The sequence below is a fragment of the Solanum dulcamara genome, chromosome 3 (assembly GCF_947179165.1).
Source record: "Solanum dulcamara chromosome 3, daSolDulc1.2, whole genome shotgun sequence".
Taxonomy (NCBI): Eukaryota; Viridiplantae; Streptophyta; class Magnoliopsida; order Solanales; family Solanaceae; genus Solanum; species Solanum dulcamara.
The window spans coordinates 78,109,495-78,127,639 of record NC_077239.1 but is presented as its reverse complement, the minus strand read 5'-3'; the positions used below and the strand labels follow the sequence as shown (position 1 = coordinate 78,127,639).

The following is an 18,145-nucleotide window of genomic DNA, read 5'->3' as shown; positions in this document are numbered from 1 at the left end:
TCTGTTCATTATATTAATACTATCAAGATTTGAATAACTCATGACTGGAAAGCAAAGGTCTTAATTTTCAATCTGTGCGTGAATGAAATAGTGCAAATTGACTAGTTGCCTGCTTTGGATGCAAAGAGAACCAACATGGCTACAGATAATAACAATGTAAATATCAACTAGATATTCCTCATGTTACATTGTTGATATCTAAATAGTCTTCCAATGTTTAAAATTGCCGGCAAAAGGAAAAAAAAAAAAAAACATGAATGCTAAAAATGGCTGGAAAAGTTCAACCCGGAAATAGAACAAGACATTGTAAAACTATGACATCGTGAACCCGTTGCAACAAAAACGCACCCTATCACCACTTCCATTCTTAATTTGCTTTTGCCTTGGGAGCCTTCTTCTTTGAAGACGAGGAGGATGATCTCCTGGGCATTGAGTTCTTCATTCCGATGAAAAACAATAGTGCACCTAGCAACGCCAAGTTCTGTTCAAAAGAGTGAAGAGATACACCTCTTTAATACACTGCAGATACAAATACTAGATGAAGGGAAAGTTTGAAGAGCAAAACAATGGCTTAACCTGAGAGAATTTGAAAAAAAGTTGAGCAAATTCTTTCTTGTCAACATCATAGTTGTAGAAGTCGTACAAGACTGGGGAAGCAACGGCCTGATGTACCAGCTGTGTAAACAAACAAACAAGATGAGGATTGGTGGGTATGAAATAAGAAGGTTCAAACAATACCGATTCCCAAAAATGAAACCCCACGAAAGCTACTATTCAAAGTAAGTCCAACAAGTAAATGACGCATAGTAAGATACAAACCAGAAGAAGAGCTCCAACAGTGCTGCTGAAGATGAATAAAAGGCTTCCAAGACCCTTCAAAACTATGGCCCCCAAAATAAGATGTTTCATCTGTAAATTACATATCATGTTAAGTTAGGTAGAAGTAGAACTAAGAAAGAAGGTCAAATAAGCTGAGCCAAAGTGATACCTCTACATGGGGTACTTCAAATCCGGTGTGTGTTGCCACATGCTTCGACAAAAGACTGAACTTTGGTCCTAATGCCTTTGCTGCTGGTCCACCATCAGACCCAAACTCACTGAACCTATAAACCGGAGCAGTTAGTGAATGATGACGGTTTACGAATAAAATAAAAAAGCAAAGGAATCAACATAATTTTGCAATTTTCTCTACTCTCCTTACATTAAGGTGGAAAAACAAATAAGCAATGATAGGCATGTCAAATTTCTTCATTTTCTTGATAAGTATACGCATATTAAATATAATCAGTTGAGTAGACACATCCCCCCAGACCCCACGTTGTGGGATTTCACTGGGGGGTTGTTGTTGTTGTTGGTAGACACATCCCAATGTTGAAGTCCAAGACAGTCAATAGTATTACTTTGCATAAGTTCTTTCAGCCCAAAGCATCCAATGTAAAGATATCAATCAATGAACTAAGCATTGAAGCCCAGTAGATAGGAGTGCCACGTGGTTGCACTCCGGTACACGTTTTACACCGTTTCGGTAGTGTTATTGACCTCTTAACATATTTCTTTTTGCTTCATCTACAGCTATTTGGCAATACAACTCCCGAAAGAGAGTCTCGGAAGTAGGCTGTGTATTTTATATCAGAACCCACAAACCAAAGAGGTAAGTTTATACGCAGCTTTCAACACAATGTTGCAATGAACACAAGTTATTGACTTTTTAAAGGATTGAGGAAGGTCAGTTATATGCACATTGCAAAAGAAATATTGTGCAAGTTGTCATTATGTCCTTAAGAATTGGCTTCCATACTAACAAATATTGTACATAACTATAAGCTTAAAAAGTGCATCATAAAGGGTATGCTTGTTCAATTCATTTGATAATGAGTTAAGTATTGGATAAAAGTCTACATAAGCTAAACAAGTACTCCATAACAGACTCAGAAGAGAGAGCGGTAACAGTTTACACCATAAAACACACATTCTATACCGTGGACAGACTTTACCCCAATACCAAATTCAAGAATCAGGATGGGGCCTCACATTTAAACTTCGTAATGTAATTTCCCTCCATCAATATGAAACTCCTATGACGGATCAACTCTACCGGTAGTGTTAACAACATGTCAACAGCCAGTTCAATAGGCATGCTTCAATCAATGGTGAGCCTTGGCTCAAACTATGCTATCTTTGCACCATATATCCAGTCATATAGTCGTAAATCTACATCTTCAACGGATCAATACACAGAGCAAAAAAGAAACACAGCTCCAACCAAAAGGTTCAAACTTCAAACATCCAAGTCAAGAAAATTAACAATAAAATCATTGGGATACGTCCAATCACAGCCAAGTGAGCTAATTGCAAATCCCAATTCCAAATCGGTCACACTAATTCATCCACAACTTAGTGATCCAACTCTGATAACAAATCAACCGAACCAATTATAAACATGGGCAGTATCTAATCCCCATCGACAAACTGTTCAAGGCAGAGTAGTAACAACCTAAAGATCCCAGATTTGAATCTCAATTACAGCACTCAGTTATTCAATGTCAACCCATAGGTAGGCAGAATTATCTAGCACCTATCTTGTAAAGCACAGACACCATCATCTCAAGTTAAAAAATTAAACTTTGAGCTAATAACTCAACCCCAAAAGCTAGACAAAACAAAAACACCAAAATAAATGGGCAGATCTGCATGCTGGCTAGTACAAGCTAACCAAAAATATTGCAACTTGAACCATATTTATACAGTTGATATTTCGTCAAAAAGATATATGTAATAGGTCAGCGCATATTATCAATTATATAAAAGATTGTGAAATTTATATAAATTCTGGATCCATCTACTAAAACAAAGAACAAAACCCTAGCTTTCCTAATTGTACACATTCAAACCCCTTCAACAAAAAAATTACACTATTTAGACACATCTTTTTGTGTTTACTTTTTATATTTTAAACGAGTGAAATTTCTGGTCTGTACACATACATACAGAAAAAAACCCAACAGAGATAACCGAATGCAAGTAATTTAGTATTGTTTGTTTTTAAAAAATAAAAACAGAGCAGATCTGAAGAAGAAGAAGAAAAAAAGAAAAACTTACTCTTGATAAGCGGAGAGAACGAAGACGGATACGAAAAGAACCCTCCCAATGAATGATATGACCGCCATTACAATCTAAACGGGGATTCAAATTTCTCTATCCTTTTGCCTTCTTCTCTCTCTACAACTCACAAAACAGAGACGAGTTCAAACACAGAGAGAGAAAAAACAGGTATCTTGTTGGTCTTAGCTTCCATTAATTTATAGGTAATAATAATAATTACTAGAGAAATGAAAAAGAAAATTGTTCTTTTGGTCCCCTGAGTATTGGGGAACTCAAATTTTGGTACTGAAATCTTATTTTTAAACTTTTTATTTTCTTTCGGTATTAAAAGTCTTTATATTAATTTAAATTTATATTAAAAGTTGTCTGCTTGATTATTAAGTGTGAAAATGCTATTGCAAATCATTTCAAAAGTAGTTTGTAAATTGCATGCTTAAGCTACTCACAAAATGTCCATTTGATTGTAAATTTGAGGAAATTGTTGCAATGTTTTTCATGAAACTATTTGCAAGTTATTAGCTTGAATCAAGAAGCTATTGAAGTACATGAATGTACAATTTCAAGTTTGGTTCATTAAAAAAAATTAAAATTATTTTTTTTAAAAAAAGTTACTTAAAAATGAGAAAACTCATAAATAATATTTCATATGAATTGCGTTATCTCTGCTCTTTAAAACAAACAATCTTCATACATCCCGTAAACCTCGTCCCCTCACCACAAAATCCTACCATTCTACCCCATTTTTTCATAGTACATACAAGTGTTTTTAAAATGATATTTTTTACGTATTAAAATCAAAATATAAATATAAATTATTTATTTTTTAAAATTAAAAAAAAAAACAATTTTACTTCGTACCGTACCTACAGCTTAAATCACAACTTTTCTGAAAATGTTCACTTCTACATTTTTCTCTTTTGACTGCTTGTTTTTATATTTTTGTAATAATTTCATCCATATTTGTTACTCCTTCCGTTTTAAAAAGAATGACATTCTTTGCTTTTTAATCTGTTTCAAAAAAGATGATTTTTTTTTCTTTTTTGATAAAACTTTAATTTCAATTTTTCACGTGGCATAAGGTAGCAAGATTAAAGAATATTTTGGTACATTTGACATAAAATTAGTTTAGGACCACAAGATGATTTTTTTAATTTATTTTCTTAAACTCCATACGAAGTCAAAGTAGGAGTAATTTCCCCAAACAATCGCCTATGTTTGGAAAATTACCTAGTAATATTACTTTTCTTTGTTTTAGGACCAGAATATCACCCATCTTTTTATATTTTCCTCCAAATATACTTGACGTAATGATAATAATAATAATAATAATAATAATAATAATTTTCTCTCTCCTAATGGTTGTCGTGTCACTATATTCATTTTTTATTAATAACATTTATTTATTTTTTAATGAAAGTTGTTTAGGGCTTGTTTGGAAAGTCACCCTGATAATTGGATTTGATGTAATTGGATGTAATTACATTGTCTGTCATGTGTGATTGACCATATAATTAATTGGTCAACAAGTAATTGAGTGTAATTGGCATGGGGTAATTACACTCTACAATTCTCAAGGAAAGGTTGTGAATTGGTGTAATTACATTGTTCCTTTTAAATTTCTTTCTTTTATTTCTATTTTTATTTTTTTTGTTTTTAATTTTTTTTAATTCTTATTATTTTTATTATTCTAATATTTTCTAAAAATATATTTTTTAATTTAAATTTCATTTTCTTCTCTTTCTCAACCTTTACTTCACGTGATTTCATGCAATTTTTTGTATTATTTTTTATTTATTTTATGTTTATTACTTTCATTATCATTATTTTGCTAGTTTCGAATTTTTAAATTAAAGTAGAAATCATTGTTGAATAAAGTTTCAAATTTACTTTTTTTAAAAAATCATATGTATGTAGGTTATGTTGAAATTTGACATAAGAATAGTATTGGGTTTAAAATTTTATTTTGAATTTAGAACTTATGTTATATTTTCAGTTTCATTTATTTTATAGTATTGACATGATATTTCACATTGCAAGCCATTTTGTTTAGTTAGACTTGATAGATCATCTTTTTGTCAAATATTTTAATAATTTTATGACATTATATTTATAATATTAATATTTTTTTCAAACATCCATTTCACGATGTTCAAAAAAATCTTATATTTTTAGTTTCTATGATTAATTAATTAAAATACACTAATTTATAAAAATATAAATCAATTATATTTTATAATATTAGTAAGAACGTATTTTTATTAATTAATATATTTTCAAAAGACAATATATATCTTAAATATTTAATTTAATATAATTTATAAAGGTTCTTATTTGTTTAATATAAATTTTAAGTTTAGATAATTAACTTTTATTTTTAAAATTTAATATAACCTTGTAATTACACTTGTGCAACCAAACAATACAATTGTAGTTATATTGTCGACAGATCATCATAGTTATTATATTATGTAATTATTAGGCTGATAATTACTACTCTAATAATTACATCAATTTCAATTATCAGGTGGCTTTCCAAAAAGAGCCTTAAAGTCTCTATCGACTTTTTTTACATAGTCTAGGCATTTATCCCATTCTCTATGAAAATCTAATTACTTCAACTTTATAGCGGAAATTTTTATTCTAGATTTCATTCATGAGTATTTGCCGGTATATTCATACAAAAATTTAATCTTTCTGATCAAGAAAACAATAAATTTAGACAAATTTTCATCACCGCCTTACCAATATATATGCACAAACATATTTCTTGAAGAATCGGAGGAGTTAATATTGGATTTGCCTCCGAACCACTCAAAATTAGGGTAGAAAATTTTGGCGCTAATGTAATTTCTTTACTGGGTATAACATGTGGGTTATTTAAAAAAGTTACAAAAAAATTATTATTAATAAAAAAATGAATAAAATGATATGGCAGCCATTAGAAAAGAGAAAATTATTATTATTGTGTCAAGTATAATTGAAGAAAAATATTTAAAAAAATGAGTGATATTCCGATCAAAAATCATATTACTAGATAATTTCTCCAAAGTGAATAACTATTTGGAAAAATTACTTTTCAACTTAGATCATTGTTTTTAAAATAAAAGGAGTACAAGATTTTGCTACCATTCACTTTGAACTCAAAATTTGTTGAATACTCGCTTTGTGGTTTGTCCATATAAACGATTGATTGAAGAAGACACGTTTCATAACCAATAGCATTAGCTTAACGGATGAAACAATTGAGAAACGTGGCAGCTTCACTCTATCAGTATGTGGGTATGGAAGAAGTATTTTTGTATCCTTCTCAAAATTTTCCCTTGTTTTTAGAGTATATATATAGTTACGCTATATTTAATATAGAATATATGGAATATATGTTAAGTGACGATGTCGTGTAAAAAAAAAGGACTCAGAGAATCAGAAGCAAATGGAGTTTTTGCTCATTTTTGTTAATCCACAAACATAATTTATACATCTCAATCGGAAAAAAAATCATAATGAATCAATAGATTTTTTGAAGAAAGGAAAAGAAATGAAACATGAAACATGAAACATAAATAATTAACTAAGTCTATCTTCTTCTCCTTTTTATTTTCATTCGGTATCTAGTGTCCACATTGAAGCTCGATTAATCTGAATTTACATCACATGAAGCCCATTCAGGACAAGCCTCCCCATAAAGAAATTTTTTCATATCCAAAGCTCGAACCCGATCCTTTGATACAACTAGTGCCTCATTTGTTTGCACTTAATGAGGTTTGAATTGAATGGTTCAGACACTAAGTGCATTTGTTTTCATTAAGATTTAAACACTAAATTAGTCTGGAAGATTTTGATAATTGAGATTTAGAATAGAGTCTTAATATCATTAAAAGGTATTTTTGTGTGGATTATATTCATCACCATTCTATCCACAATCACCAGCCACTATCACTAATCGCCTCTACCATTATCACCATCACCACCACTATTACTGTCGTCTACCACTAACCATCTTTGTCATCACGACCATTACCATCGCTAACCATTATTGTTAGCTACTACCACACTTATCTCATCAATCATTATAATTATATCCATTGCATTCATCACCCCGTCTCTATAGTCGCTGCTCCCTCCGTCACCACCCTTGTTTTTATAGTCATCGCTCCCTCCACCATCACTATCAACCACTACTACCACTACAGTTTATTTCTAATACCAACAAACTCCAACATCACAACGAGCACCGCCAACAACTACCAACATACATTCTTCAATCACCATCGCCTCCGCCTCCACCACTATTATCAGTCATTATCATCACTATGGTGAATCTCTACTGTCAACCACCTCTATCATCATAACTAACACCGCTATCAATTCCCACAAACACATCATCAAACACCACACGTTCCTTAGCAATCACTATCAACACCACAAACTATTAACATCAACTACCTTAACTATTACTACAACCAACACCACTATCAATCGCCATCAATATGACAGTCACCATAACTACTACCATCACCTTCATCATCACAACTACCACAATCATCAATACTAATCATTAACAACAACAACTATTATTATTACCATTGTCATTACAAACTATCTCCACACTAGCAAACCTACGTGTTTCTTTTTTTATTAAATAATAATTTTATTTTATTAATTTTTATTTGAATTATATATTTATTATATGTAATATAAAAATCATATACGTTCAGAAAAATAAACCATCCTAATTATTCAATAATTAGATCTAAAACAACATATTGTTATAATATATATTAATTTAACAAAATAAGAAGGAGAAAGTAAGAGAAAAGAAAGGAGAACAGAGGAGAAATTTATCTGTATATATTTTTTGTATCCGTGCTTAATCTTGGTGATGACTTATTTATAGCTAAAAAGATGAAGTAAAATAGTGGGATGTGGGCCCCACTTAAATTAAACAAAATAATTATTTCAAGTGGACAATCCACTTGTCTATTTGTTCCAACTAATGACCGAAAATTTTCATATTCTTCATAAACAAAAAGATACATGATAAGAACGTGAAAAACTAATAACATAAGAAACTTTAAGAAACTGTACTGCCTTAAGAAATATTTTACGAAGGACAACATAATATCAAACATAATAAAAATACTACTTTTATTCCTAGTTAGATGATTAATTCTCCGGTCAACATTCATAAAATCTTCAGCTTCCAAATGAGTAATATTTGGTAGATCTTCAAAAACATCATCTTGATAAGCAAGATTCACCTCACTATCTTCAAATTTATTTGAGAGAGTTGTTTCATTATCATCATTTCAAAAATTCAAGTGTGCCTCTACATTATTATATCTTCTTTTGAGAGAGACTTGATAAAGTTTCACAAAATGATCGGGCGTACGACATTCACGTGCCCAAGAGGAACTTTATTGTTCTCATGTTTATTTCCATCATGATGACGATAATTGTTTCGTCCTCTTCCACGTCCTCGCCCACATCCTCGACCATGGCCACGGCCGCGGTCACGATAATTATTTTGTCTTGATTTAGACTGATATTTGCTGCTACAACATTCGCTTCAGGGAATGGAGCAGACCTAGTGGGACATGCTTCATGATTTTTTATCAACAAAGTATTATTTTGCCCAGCCACAAGTAAGCATGTAATTAATTCAGAATACTTCTTAAACTCTTTTTCATGATATTGTTGTTGTAGTAACACATTTGAAGCGTGAAAAGTGGAAAAAGTTTTCTCAAGTTAGTCATCATCAGTGATAGTGTTATATTCTGTATTTTTGCTTCTTGGACTATTCGTGAGCTAACGGATATAAATTCAAGGACTTTTAATTTTAAATTTTAAAATGACATGATTTGTTATAAATGACTAGTTATATGGATAATTTATGTGAAGTAAAAGACATCTCAAGAAGTACCCTTGAGCCAAATCAAAATAGAAGCCATCAAATATTTTTTTTCTTAAAGTCACGTTTCGGATAAGCTGACTTCGGGAGGCCATAACCCTTTTATAATTTGGTAATTTGGGAAAACCCTACAAATGAAAGTTGTAGAAAATTTAAATATCTTTCCAACCATAGGTCGTGGGTCTGGATATAACATCGTAATAAATAGATATGCATGTTTTAAGACAGAGGGGTCAAGCTGGATAGTAGATTCGGCCCAACCTGATTCTAACTCGGGTCAGGCCCAATAACCACATCCTTAAGGGATTTGTTTAAGTTTCTATCTTCATCCTCAAATAAGAAAACATCCATAAATTTCCAGAGAGAGAAAGAGAGAGGAAGTTCTTGAGAGAAAATCCTAATCCGTTCCGAAATCCGAAGCTCATGAAGAGAAAATTATTGTACGTCGCGTTGGTTTCAATTTGAGCTAGATATCAGCCAATAAGGAGAAGATTTAGTTTGTTTGCTGCACACTTGAGGTAATATTAAAGTCCCTTTTTTATTGTTAACAAGTTTAGTTAGAGTTTTAACGGATTAGAACGGAGAAAATAGCGTTATAAATTAGTTTGGTGATTTGTTGAGATTTATGGGTTAAAGGGTTATTTTAGGTAGCTTAAATGGATGGAATTAGCTTACTAATGATGTATAATAATGGTTGATATTGCTTGGATGTTGTTGATGAGTTGTGGTTCTTGAATTTGGAGGAAAAAGGTGTATGAAGATTGTGAGGGTTCAAATCCGTTTTTGGGATTGTGTAGCTGGTAGTAATTCTGGAATATCTAATTGTGTAGACCTTTGATTTTAGATATTAAATATGTTTTGGAAATCTAATACACGTACCTACAACTCTTATGTTTATGTTGTAGTCTATATCTGCTGTTATTATGTCAAAAAAAGGGGATGAATCATGAGAAAAATTCTGTCCAGATTCTGGATTGAAAAATCCCTCATGTATAGCTGTTAGTGTTTTGATGATATCTTTTTGTACAAAATGAGTTTTGAATTGATTTCTTTTGGGTTGAAAACTTAAGACATAGATCTAAAAGTTTCATGAAGGTCATTAAGTCCAGTTTTACCGTTTTCAATTTCAAAATGTGGACACAACTTGAGGTACTCGATTTTCCGAACTTACTGTTTTGGATAACATAATTCGGGTGGCAACATTCTAGGCTTATTGTCAATAATAAATTTTGTTTTATGTCAATATTTTGGATTGTTGATATTACTTGATGATTATATGACTGATTTGAAAGTGGGAAAAGTGAGCGGTATAGGGGAGGTGCTGTCCAAATGTTTTTTAGAAATAACCTACTAACGGTAGAGTACGTTTTATTCATGTCCATAGCTTAACCATAGTGCTTAACGTTTTAATATAGGTTGAGAAAATATTGGGCAACATATTCGTATAAACGCTAAAGGTATGTAAAGCTAACCTTTCTTTCTTTTGGCATGATCTTATGAAATAAATGGACGACGAATGTATAAAATTCCAACGAATCTCTTATTCTTAGATATACTAGGATGGCGAATGTTCTTAATTTTCAGAATTTATATCGTTATGTATTGACTCATATGTATGATTCCAGCCATCCAAGTTGGTATAAGTCGTATTTTAGTATAAATAATACTTCTGTATAATTCATATTTGGAATAATTTATAATGTCAATCGGAGGTTACTTGAAATGAATATTGTCTTGATTTTCAAATGATTTTTCATTTGAATTATTCTATTTAGTCTCAAATGATGATTTAAATGCATATGGTTACTCACTACTCTACTCATGCATGCCTTAATGTATCTTTCACCGAGTCCCGGGCTGGGTATGTATTCGTGCACAGTTTCACTATATTATTCACCGAGTCCCTCACTAGAGGGCCGGGTACGATATATATATATATATATGATGATATGATATGATGACATGGTGATATGATGATGGTGCCGAGACCCATGATGGGCTGAATATGATATACATGTATATGACAGATTCACCGAGTCCATAATGGGCCGGATATGATATATGATATGATTATGCATGATTTTATTTCATAAGGCACAGGTACAATGATTTCTTGATTATCGGTATTGTTATGCCCTATTTTTAACCGAGGTTAGATATAAAGCACAATATATGGACTCTGAAAAAGATTAATTATTGTATAGAGTCGCCACCTAATTTATTAAGGAAAATAAGGAAAACCTATTTTGATGCATGACCTGTATGACTCACATTTCAATCTGCGAAAAACCAGTTTAGATTCTAGGTAAGGGTTTACATTATTCCAAAGGGAAGGTGTTAGGCATCCTTCGAAATCCACAAAATGTGGTACCCAGCTAGACTTAATTCATCAAAAAGGGAGGAGATAAAATTATTATTTGCAAGTATAACAAACATATATATAAAAATATATACACTAAAATTGTATAAGAATATATGTATAAAAAAAGTATGTACTAAGTAAGTAAAGTATATTATCACCAATTATGTGTAGAAAAATATGAGGAAGGTATATGTATATAAAAATGGTAGTTTTTATGCAATATTAAAAGAATAGCCCTTTATTCATATGAACAAAAAACTCTTTTATCATATGAAAAGAAAAATAATTTTGAATATTATTTGCAGAAAATATCTCCGAATACATGTACAGACACTTGGTAAAATATTAATAATGAATAAATTATTATCAAAATAATTTTAAAATATGTGTGTATATATACAACAAAAAATAGAATTCTATTTTATAGTAAGCTCAAAGGCGTAACTGTAATAAGTGTTACATCCCTATTAGAATGTCATGGGGTTCGTAAAAATCAATTCAATTGTTCAAAAGATTTTAAAAGAAAATAGTTTAATTTAAGGAGTCACCATAATTTTAGGATAATTAGAAACCAATCAATTATTTAAAAATGTCTACAAATTCAATGGATCCTAAGTAAGGGGTTCAAGTTATTTCAAAGGGAAGGTATCAGCATTCTTCGAAATCCACAACTGCAGGTCCCAGCTAAACTCAGTTTTTAAATTGAGGAGATGAAAATATTGCACAAATATGTAATGAAATATACATAAAGAATAAATTAAAACAATAATATAAGGAACGGCCTAATGTTTGTCTAACGTCAATAATATACACAATAATAAATTAAACATATTATTCGAACTTAATTCGAATAGCTTTCTCAGGAAGCAATTCTGAGTACCTGTAAAAGACTTAATAGAAGTGTTAGTAAGGAATAAATATGATGATGATGATAATAATAATAATAATAATAATAATAACTAAAAATAAAATCCGTCTTATAAACATGGAAGGCCTTGGAAATCGACGGTAATTTCTTCATCGACCTATTAGGTGTAATCTCTATTTAATATGATGAATTACAATAATAATAAAAAATAATAAAATTATTTCAATAAAATGGCGTGAAAGCCATGACAACCAATAATTGATGAAACAATCGACATAATAGAGACAACATATAAGATATTTGAGAAGTAAAACAATAATAGCGTAATTAATAACATAATAAGAAATACACTAGATAAAAGATGTAAAATTCAAACCAACAACAATAATTCAACAAAAATAGTAACATAAACAAAATAACAAAAGAAAAAAAACAATAACTAGTGAATATTTACATCATCAAGCACCAACACCCACAAAAAATAAAGGTACAATATGACAAAAAAAATAAGTGAGAAGATTTTATCAATTAACTTAAACACATGATAATATAAAAAATAAAATAATAATACTAAAGTTTATGACAAGTGAATCAACCTAGCTTTAGTATATCCTACATAGTCAAAAAGAATAAAAACAATAATATCAACATCCATTAAATAAGAAATCATGTATTAAAGAAAATAAATTCTTACTAATCATCAATTATAATCCTTTGATGAATAAATATAGTCAAAACAAATGAAGTTAAACTATTAGCAAAAGTAGTCAAACAAAGTTAAAAATAGATACAAGATAACTATAAATAAATAAAGTATACACTAATCATCAATTATAATCCACCAACAAACAAAAGTGATGAATAAATATAGCCAAAACAAATGAAGTTAAACTATTAACAAAAGTAGTCAAACAAAAACAAAATAATAATTTTCACTCAACAAACAATAGATATCACTAATAGAGAGATATAATGGAGACAACAACAATAAAGTAGAAAAATAATAGAAACAAATCACAATAATTATATCTATCATCAAACAAAGTAGATTAAAACTATCATATCTTTTAAAACAATCAATTAAAATAATCAAAAGCAAATATATATGACAATAGATGTCATTAATAAAAGATATGATGGATACAACAACAATAAAGTAAAAAAATAATAGAAACAAATCACAATAATTATATCTATCATCAAACAAAGTAGATTAAAACTATCATATCTTTTAAAACAATCAATTAAAATAATCAAAAGCAAATATGTATGACAATAGATGTCACTAATAAAAGATATGATGGAGACAACAACAATAAGTAAAAAACATAATAGAAACAAATCACAATAATTATATTTATCATAAAATAAAGTAGATCTATAAACAAAAAAAAAGTAAAAAAACAACAATGAAAAAACAAAAAAAAACAAAGGAGAGATAGAGTTGTTACTTGTTAGTTTCTTACCGGATTTACCATCGCGATAGCTAGTTGTTGTTTCCCGAAGATGGAGCTACTCCGGAGGTTATTGATTTAACACTATTGGACTTTGTTTTAGCTTGCAAAATATAACGTAAAATATAAACTTAAACTAAAATCTCCGTCTTTTTTTTTAATGGGGAGGCCTCGAAAATCGACGGAAAGATTTTTTCATTGGCCAATTACAATTTGAACTATATATAAATTTGAAGTAATATTTCATATTATCACTTAAGGCTATACAACAACAACAACAACAACAAACAACAACACTTAAGGCTATCAAAACAGTAAATCCGACCAAAAATGTACCTCATGTTGTACCTAAAATTTGAAACTCCAAACGGCAAAACTGGACTTTATGTCCTTCATGAAAGTTGTAGATATATGTCTTAAGCTTGCAAAAAGAAAAGAATCAGCACAAAATACATTTTGTACAAAAAGATATGATCAAAATACTAGCGGTTGTACATGCTGGAATTTTAAATAAAAATCTGGACAAAACTTGTCCTATGTTGCGTCCTATTTTTCGACCCAATAACAGCAGATCTAGGCTCCAACATAAACATAAAAGTTGTAGGTACGTGTTTCATCTTTCCAAAACATATTTATTTACTAAAAACAAAGATCTATACAATGAGATACGCCAAAATTACTAACAGCTATGCAGTTTCAAAAATCGAATTCGATTTACTTACCAACAAGGGAGGGGTTGCTTTGTTCTAGCTGAAAGGACAAGCTTCATTGGAGACTTTTTGAGGGAGAAAAAGAGAAGATAATGGAGAAAGTGGTGTATTTTTTAGGAAGAAAAAGAGAAGAGAATGGAGAGAGTGGTGTGTTTGTGAGGGAGGAAAAGAGAAGATAATAGAGAGAGTGGTATGTGTTAGTCTTCTTTTGAAAGAAGAAAAAAAAACAAGATTATCTTCTTTTTTCTTTATGTAGGATTAGTCAAAAGGAGATGGATGATTGGAATCAATATTCTAAATTAATAACCAATGAAGTAAATAATAATATTATTTATATAATAATAACAATAATAAAATTTTAAATATTATACCAAATGTAAGCTCAAACATACAATAAATAAAAATTTAAAGAATACACATTTAATTAAATAGCAATCGAAAAATGGGTTATAGGTCGGTCAAAATTGGATGTCAACACTAATTTACGAAATAATTAATTAAAATAAAATCTTTTTGAGATTATTTTTGAATAATGATAAAAAGTAATAAATTATTATATATAACTATATATATATCATTCAAAAATTATAAAATGACAAATTTATTTTAAAGTATTTAAAATATATTTTTTTGGATTTTTAAAAGATTAATTATTTCAAATTGTTTAAAATTGGAGAAGCTCGATGATTAATTTGCATTGTGGAGGATCGATGTCAACATGGATAAGAATCCTATTATTTACGAAACTAAGAATGCTTATTCATAAATTATAAAAAAAAATGAGAAAACAAATTCATGAAAATGCTAAAAATAAGGATAATTATAAATAAAAAAAACTAAAAAAAAATGTGTAAAAACAAATATTATATTTTGTGTTCTTTAACGACCAAGTAGCCTGAAGACGTTAATTTTGAGTACAGAGAGCCAAAATTGGGTGTCAACAGGTATTATACTTGTCTCCTGATTGCCTATTTCAAATGTGAACTCCTTTGTGGTATTTTATGCTTTATATACTCAGTATATATGTCGTACTGACCCCCTCTCTTCGAGGGGCTGCGTTTCATGCCCGCAGGTACAAATATTAATTTCGGGGATCCGCCAACTTAGAATTTCCACTCAGCTATTTTGGAAGTGCTCTATTGTCCCGGAGCTTAGAATTTTGATATAGATATTTTGATGTATATATTTATTTATCCATGGGTATGGTGGGGTCATGTCCCGTTATATGTTACTGTTGATATTCTTAGAGTTCTGTAGACATATATGTGGGTGGTATATAGATGTTGTCCGGTGTACTAGTATACAACAACAACAACAACAATAACAACAACCCAGTGAAATCCCACATCGTGGGGTCTGGGGAGGGTAGAGTGTACGCAGACCTGACTCCTACCAATGTAGGACGGCTGTTTCCGATAGACCCTCGGCTCAATAAAAGCATAGAAAAAGGTCAGACAAGAATATTAGAGTAAATAGAGTAAATAAGTAGATGACGAAAACGGTCCAAACAATAGTATAATCAAAGCACAAAAACAGTAGATATTATTATTGGATAATAACATAAATACCATAAATAACATACAACAGAATGCAAGAAATGATAGTGCGTTAATACGCCTACGAATAAGGGAGAATAAAACTACTATGTACTAGCCTTCTACCCTAATGTGTGTCCTCCACACCCTCCTATCTAGGGTCATGTCCTCGGTAAGTCGTAAATGCGTCATGTCCTGTCTGATCACCTCTCCCCAATATTTCTTCGGCCTACCACTACCTCTTCTGAAACCATCCATGGCCAGCCTCTCACATCTCCGCACTGGTGCATCTGGGACTCTCCTCTTCACATGCCCAAACCATCTCAGTCGCGTTTCCCGCAACTTGTCTTCCACCGAGGCCACTCCTACCTTTTCTCGAATAGCCTCATTTCTAATCTTGTCACTCCTGGTATGCCCACACATCCATCTCAACATTCTCATCTCGGCAACCTTCATCTTCTGCACATGGGAGACCTTAACTGGCCAACACTCTGCCCCATATAACATAGCTGGTCTAACGACTACTTTGTAGAACTTGCCCTTAAGTTGCGGTGGCACCTTCTTGTCACATAACACACCGGAGGCGAGCCTCCATTTCATCCATCCTGCCCTAATACGGTGTGTGACATCCTCGTCGATCTCTCCGCTGTCTTGCATGATAGAGCCAAGGTACTTAAAACTACTTTTCTTTTGGATGGCTTGGTCCCCGAGCCTAACTTCTGCGCCAACCTCTTGAGGTGTGTCACTGAACTTGCACTCTAGGTACTCTGTCTTGGTCCTACTCAGCTTAAACCCCTTAGACTCCAAGGTGCGTCTCCACTCTTCCAGCTTAGCGTTAACTCCGCTACGAGTCTCATCGATGAGGACTATGTCGTCCGCAAAAAGCATACACCATGGCACCTCACCTTGAATTTATCGCGTCAATCCATCCATCACCAAGGCAAATAGGAACGGGCTAAGAGCTGATCCTTGGTGCAACCCCATCATAACTGGGAAGTGTTCTGAGTCCCCTCCTACTGTCCTTACCCTGGTTTTGGCACCCTCGTACATGTCCTTGATCACCTTTATGTACGCTACAGGTACACCTTTAGCCTCCAAACATCTCCATAGTATCTCTCGTGGAACTTTATCGTAAGCCTTTTCCAAGTCGATGAACACCATATGCAAGTCTCTTTTCCTCTCTCTATATTTCTCCATTAGTCTCCTCATAAGGTGGATGGCTTCTGTAGTTGAGCGTCCCGGCATAAATCCGAACTGGTTCTCTGAAATAGACACGCCTCTCCTCACCCTCATCTCTACCACTCTTTCCCACACTTTCATAGTATGGCTTAGGAGCTTAATACCTCTATAGTTGTCACAGCTCTGGCTATCCCCTTTATTTTTGTAAAGCGGGATCATGATGCTCGATCTCCATTCTACGGGCATCGTTGTCGTCGTAAAGATGACATTAAATAACCTAGTCAGCCATTCCAAACCTACCGAGCCCGCACTCTTCCAAAATTCTCCAGGGATCTCGTTAGGTCCGGTCGCTCTTCCCCAGCGCATCCTACGAACAGCATCCTTAACCTCATCGACCGTAATACTCCTACAACCCCCAAAATCGTGACTCCTTCCTGTATGTTCCAAATCTCCCAATATAATTTCTCTTTCCCCTTTGTCATTCAAAAGTTTATGGAAGTATGACTGCCATCTTTGTTTGATAAGGGTCTCCTCTACCAATACTTTTCCGTCTTCGTCTTTAATGCACTTCACTTGATCCACATCGCGTGCCCTTCTCTCCCGGGCTCTGGCTAGCCTGAATAATTTTCTGTCCCCACCTTTCTCTTCCAGTTCAGCATAAAGACGTTCAAAAGCTGCCATTTTTGCCGTTGCAATCGCTGACTTCGCCTCCTTCCTCGCTATCTTATACAGTTCTCCATTCGTCCACTTCTCCACCTCATCCTTGCTCTCCATCAACTTAGCATACGCCACCTTCTTTGCTTCCACTTTCCCTTGTACTTCTCCATTCCACCACCAGTCCCCTCGATTATGTTTTTGGACATTTACATTCAGAGTGGAAGCATTGTCGGCTTACGTATTATGTTATCGTATTTTTGACAATTAAGACTCCCCACGAGATAGGTAATTTTGGTAATATATAAGTGACAGTTTGAGACGATGTGCTGCCCATATAAATCCTATATCATGTTTAATTGCCGATTGACTA

At 32.1% G+C, this 18,145-nt stretch overlaps 1 protein-coding gene across 1 annotated transcript; it reads right to left on the bottom strand.

The window, feature by feature from the left end:
• Positions 1–140: 140 nt before the first annotated feature.
• LOC129883107 (uncharacterized) lies at positions 141–3,282 on the bottom strand. Its single transcript, XM_055957690.1, has 5 exons — positions 3,100–3,282; positions 989–1,103; positions 820–909; positions 577–675; positions 141–481 (listed from the first exon to the last, which is right to left on the bottom strand). The coding sequence occupies exons 1-5, from the start codon at positions 3,165–3,167 to the stop codon at positions 368–370; spliced, it is 486 nt and encodes a 161-aa protein (XP_055813665.1). The 5' UTR covers positions 3,168–3,282; the 3' UTR covers positions 141–367.
• Positions 3,283–18,145: the final 14,863 nt, after the last annotated feature.